This window comes from Salmo salar, chromosome 17 (genome assembly GCF_965601325.2).
Source record: "Salmo salar chromosome 17, fSalSal1, whole genome shotgun sequence".
NCBI classification, from domain to species: domain Eukaryota; kingdom Metazoa; phylum Chordata; class Actinopteri; order Salmoniformes; family Salmonidae; genus Salmo; species Salmo salar.
The window spans coordinates 21,086,176-21,092,175 of record NC_138307.1 but is presented as its reverse complement, the minus strand read 5'-3'; the positions used below and the strand labels follow the sequence as shown (position 1 = coordinate 21,092,175).

Here is a 6,000-nt window from a genome sequence, read left to right as displayed (position 1 = left end):
TGTGGAATTTCTTTCCTTCTTAAAGCATTTGAGCCGTTCAGTTCTGTTGGGACAAGGTAGGGGTGGTATACACACACACACACACACACACACACACACACACACACACACACACACACACACACACACACACACACACACACACACACACACACACACACACACACAAATACAGAGAGACACACAGACACACATACAGTTTTCTGTCGACAGGTTGGCATTTCACTGACATTTTCATTGGATAATGACGTGGAATCGCATCTGCCCTTTAAATATTTGAATCCCAGCTGTGATAGATGATGGTTATTTTAGCTTTCAGTGCACTCACTGAAGTGCAACACTCGCTGCTAGGGAATTCCTGCCAGAGTCGATCAGAGGTAGTGGTGTGTCCGTGTGTGAGAGTGTTCAGGAGAATGGACGAGGCTGAAGTAGAGACAGGTCAGCAGTAGGCTTTATTCACTGCATGGGAAAGATCTTGCAGGGGACATAGCTTCCAAAACAAACAACATAACTCACCCACCCCACCGTATCCAATGTACAGAACAGAAACAATTTGACCTGACTGTTTCTACGTGTCCTATATGGCCTTTACAAATACCGCTGTTGTCTGTGTTATCGCGTGTGTGTGTGTGTGTCTGTCTCTTTAGAAAAATATATAATTTCAGTCTACCAGTGTGAGCACTTATAAGGACAGGAGAGTTCCACACAGTCAAGTCAAGGCACAAACTTGAAGCGGCACAGCAGAGTACAACAGTGAACAGAACAATATGACAACACAGAGAAAAGCTCTGCACAGGACTACTGATGGCAGAGAAACCACCTGACTTCATAGAGAGGGGGGGAGAAAAAACCGAGAGAGAGAGACATTAAAAACTAAAAACATCAGTCATTTAAACCTTAAAAATGTACCAACACGTCAAACAGACTGACCAAGGTCCATCCACAGGGCCAGTGTAACAGACTGACCAAGGTCCATCCATAGGGCCAGTGTAACAGACTAACCAAGGTCCATCCATAGGGCCAGTGTAACAGACTAACCAAGGTCCATCCATAGGGCCAGTGTAACAGACTAACCAAGGTCCATCCACAGGGCCAGTGTAACAGACTAACCAAGGTCCATCCACAGGGCCAGTGTAACAGACTAACCAAGGTCCATCCATAGGGCCAGTGTAACAGACTAACCAAGGTCCATCCATAGGGCCAGTGTAACAGACTAACCAAGGTCCATCCATAGGGCCAGTGTAACAGACTAACCGAGGTCCATCCATAGGGCCAGTGTAACAGACTAACCAAGGTCCATCCATAGGGCCAGTGTAACAGACTAACCAAGGTCCATCCATAGGGCCAGTGTAACAGACTAACCAAGGTCCATCCATAGGGCCAGTGTAACAGACTAACCAAGGTCCATCCATAGGGCCAGTGTAACAGACTAACCAAGGTCCATCCATAGGGCCAGTGTAACAGACTAACCAAGGTCCATCCATAGGGCCAGTGTAACAGACTAACCAAGGTCCATCCACAGGGCCAGTGTAATAGACTAACCAAGGTCCATCCATAGGGCCAGTGTAATAGACTAACCAAGGTTCATCCATAGGGCCAGTGTAACAGACTAACCAAGGTCCATCCATAGGGCCAGTGTAACAGACTAACCAAGGTCCATCCACAGGGCCAGTGTAATAGACTAACCAAGGTCCATCCATAGGGCCAGTGTAACAGACTAACCAAGGTCCATCCATAGGGCCAGTGTAACAGACTAACCAAGGTCCATCCATAGGGCCAGTGTAACAGACTAACCAAGGTCCATCCATAGGGCCAGTGTAACAGACTAACCAAGGTCCATCCATAGGGCCAGTGTAACAGACTAACCAAGGTCCATCCATAGGGCCAGTGTAACAGACTAACCAAGGTCCATCCATAGGGCCAGTGTAACAGACTAACCAAGGTCCATCCATAGGGCCAGTGTAACAGACTAACCAAGGTCCATCCATAGGGCCAGTGTAACAGACTAACCAAGGTCCATCCATAGGGCCAGTGTAACAGACTAACCAAGGTCCATCCATAGGGCCAGTGTAACAGACTAACCAAGGTCCATCCATAGGGCCAGTGTAACAGACTAACCAAGGTCCATCCATAGGGCCAGTGTAACAGACTAACCAAGGTCCATCCATAGGGCCAGTGTAATAGGAACACAGTGTTTTAGTACAAAGTATTTAAGCTACTCGTTGCATCATATCTTACTGTGTGTGTTATCATTGTTATCCAGTGTGACGGCTGGTAACCAAGAAAATTCCCAACTTTTTTGTTAAATGGCTAATGAACTGCTTCCGATGTCATTAAACTGTACCCCGACATTTCAAATGCCCTGAGACTTTAGGTTTATTTCACAGGCGATGCATATTATTTGTTTCTCCATGTTTCTTTCAAAAAACAATGCATATATTTAGTGTAAAAATCCTCTGTAGATATTAGACTGCCATCTACACACCTTCAAGGTCATCTTGCTAGCAACTGGGAGCGTCTTACTTTTGTCATTAAAAAAGCCTCCATTTTCTAAATATCATACATGCCCTCCTATTCACCAGGACAGCTTGTCAAAGAAGATTTTATGAAGAAATCACTGTGAAAAACACATCTACTCAAGTATGTGGGTGTGGTGAAAATGTCTTGTTCCTATACACATCATTAGACGCTTTAACCATTGTTTGTCCTTGTTGTAATATCGGTCACCTTCAGAAGTAAAAATCTTTTCTAAGTAAAAATCAATAAAATGATCACAGTGCTCTTTTCTTTAGCCTCCTCTCTTTTCTCCCCTGAGAGAGCTGCATGTGTTATGTTCTTGTAAAATAAGTGCTTTCAAATCCAGCATGTAGTTAATAGTCAGAGCACATGTAGCACTGCATAGTGAAGGCTGTTTTTCAGACTGACAATTATAGATGTTACGAAAAATGACCATCACTTGTTTTGAATACAGTGCAATCTGTAGTTTCATTTCTGACCAAAAATTCAAGAAAAGGAAAACAAGTTTTGAGTGTACGCGTGTTTGTGCAGTCTCACGGGACTGAAAGTAGATTGCAACTTTACTGGGTTGACTTCCTACTGTGCTACTACTGTGCTATGCTTGGTTGACTTCCTGAGTATGAAGCATACAGTTAAATCTGTGATTTAGTTCATGGACTGAACCCAGACAGTTCACTTTATAAGTGTACTTTACTGTTATCATTATTATTATTAGAACATTGCCTCATTATATTTCTCGTCAATAGTGCATTTGATATATTAAAGTATTTCCTCTGTAATTCATTCATTCTAATAATTACAATCATTTCTCTCTAAAAATGCATTTATATTTGAAGAAGTGTACTGCTCTCTTGGTCTGGCTGTTCAGATCTTTGGTGTGCTCCACTGTTCTCTAAATGCATGCTAACTTCTGCCAGGGCCTCAGAACGGCTATGATTGGTATCAGTGAGGTACAACTGGTATTCTTGCATTCGTCAAACTTTTCACCTAAATCCAGTTAAATCAGTTCACAGAGCCCTAAAACATGATTGTTAAAAAATGGAAGGGTCTTTCACAGAGTGATTGGTCATTAATTCTACATCCAACAACAAGAGAGTTCACAGGCATTATTTTCTAACAAGACTGGACCGAAGAACAGGTGAGTATATTAACCTTTCAGTGACTCAGTCCACACAACAACAGTTGTAGTTCTACGGAGAATCTATTGTTATTGTTCAAGACACTTTGCAAGTTTATGTTTCTTTCATCTTGTCAGATTTTCTGCGTCAAAAGGAATCCATCTTGTATCCCGACCTCGGCTCTGCTCTGAAAGAAAACCTGCTGCATCTCTGATTCCCCGCAGAGAGAATGTAGTCAGAACGTTGTCCCTGCCATATCAGCGGTTAACAGAGGTGGCAGCAGTGTCTGTCCAGCAGTGTCACTGTCATTTGGCAGGCAAGGGGGGGGGGGGGGTAGACAAAGAGGACTCATGTCCCAGGCCGGTGCACTCACAAAAACATATTATGTTCGTATATTAAGTAGGTATATTCAAAGGTCCATCCATGAGTTAACATCCTCATTTTAGCCTGGAGTAATTCCTGTTGCTGTGTGTGTGTGTGTGTGTGTGTGTGTGTGTGTGTGTGTGTGTGTGTGTGTGTGTGTGTGTGTGTGTGTGTGTGTGTGTGTGTGTGTGTGTGTGTGTGTGTGTGTGTGTGTGTGTGTGTGTGTGGGGTAACTGGTCACACCCGGTTGCCCTGTGTGCCAGTGGTTCCAGGCAATAAAGGCACAGCCACTTCACTATGCTCCACACTCTCTGTCTCCACCTCTGTCTCTACCACTGTCTCTCCCGGAGCACTGCCGTTGGCTACTGCCTCCATCTTCTTAGCCAGGTAGTCATCTAACTGGCTGCTCTTCTCCAGCCCTCCTTCCTCTAGCTCCTCCTCCAGCTGTACGTAGGGGCTGTGTTTCAGGTGGTTGGGCAGGCAGGGCACCAGATGCACTTGTCCGTTGTCACCCAGCACGTTCACGCACGTGTAGAAGTCCTGGGTGGATGATGGGGGCGGGGCCTGCTGGTCTGGAGGCGGGACGGGGGTGGGATCCACCATCATGCTGTAGTCAGTGCCCGGGAAGACCAGAAGCTCCGGCTGGTCGGGGTTTTCTGTTGGCCATTCCCACGCGGTCGGGAAGGCTTCCACTGAAGCCTGGCAGTAAGGGGCGGGGACTGGGGTATAAGAGGCGGGGACTGGGGTATAAGGGGCGTGGCTGGAGGTGGTCTGGACCAGTAGTTGGCTGTGGATGGCCATATCATAATCCTCCTTCCGGACTGCTAGGCTCCCCAGGGGAGCCTGGAGAGACTGGTTGTTGTCCATGCTGACAGGGTCCCAGACCTCCTCCTCACTGTAGCTTGGGGGCTTATAGCCATGGAAGGAGATGAAATGACGGTTGATCTCATCGAAGCCCCCCTTCTGAGAGAGAAGGAGGGAGGAGAAAAAGAGAAAGGAAGGTGAGGGGATAGAGAAGATGGGAAGAGGAATGTTTAGAGAAGATAGGAAGGGAGGGGACAGAGAAGACAGGAAGGGGAGGGGTTAGAGAAGATAGGAAGGGAAGGGGATAGAGAAGATAGGAAGGGGAGGGATTAGAGAAGATAGGAAGGGGAAGGGTTAGAGAAGATAGGAAGGGGAGGGGTTAGAGAAGATAGGAAGGGGAGGGGACAGAGAAGATAGGAAGGGGAGGGATTAGAGAAGATAGGAAGGGGAGGGGAAGAGAAGATAGGAAGGGGAGGGAACAGAGAATACAGGAAGGGGAGGGGTTAGAGAAGATAGGAAGGGGAGGGGATAGAGAACATAGGAAGGGGAGGGGATAGTGAAGATAGGAAGGGGAGGGGACAGAGAAGATAGGAAGGGGAGGGGATAGAGAACAGGAAGGGGAGGGGATAGTGAAGATAGGAAGGGGATGGGATAGAGAAGATAGGAAGGGGAGGGGACAGAGAAGATAGGAAGGGGAGAGGACAGAGAAGATAGGAAGGGGAGGGAATAGTGAAGTTAGGAAGGGGAGGGGATAGAGAACATAGGAAGGAGAGGGGACAGTGAAGATAGGAAGGGGAGGGGACAGAGAAGATAGGAAGGGGAGGGGACAGAGAAGATAGGAAGGGGAGGGGACAGAGAAGATAGGAAGGGGAGGGGATAGTGAAGATAGGAAGGGGAGGGGACAGAGAAGATAGGAAGGGGAGGGGACAGAGAAGATAGGAAGGGGAGGGGATAGAGAACATAGGAAGGGTAGGGAATAGTGAAGTTAGGAAGGGGAGGGGATAGAGAACATAGGAAGGAGAGGGGACAGTGAAGATAGGAAGGGGAGGGGTTAGAGAAGATAGGGGATAGGAAGTGGAGGGGTTAGAGAAGATAGGGAATAGAGAAGGAGTGGATAGAGAAGATAGGAAGGGGAGGTGATAAAGAAGATAGGAAGGGGAGGGGTTAGAGAAGACAGGAAGGGGATTGATGGATAGAA

General features: G+C 46.8%; 1 protein-coding gene across 3 annotated transcripts in view; it reads right to left on the bottom strand.

Annotated features, from left to right (window-relative positions):
• Positions 1-429: 429 nt before the first annotated feature.
• Positions 430-6,000, bottom strand: part of LOC106575727 (prolactin receptor) — a 49,935-nt gene continuing 44,364 nt past the window's right edge. For 2 of the 3 annotated variants that reach the window (XM_082963584.1, XM_082963586.1), the window contains exon 9: positions 430-4,961. In XM_082963584.1, coding sequence (XP_082819710.1) covers positions 4,236-4,961 — 726 coding nt within the window. In that variant the 3' untranslated portion in view covers positions 430-4,235. The remainder of the gene's footprint in view (positions 4,962-6,000) is intronic. The other variant, XM_082963585.1, reaches the window with a different exon arrangement.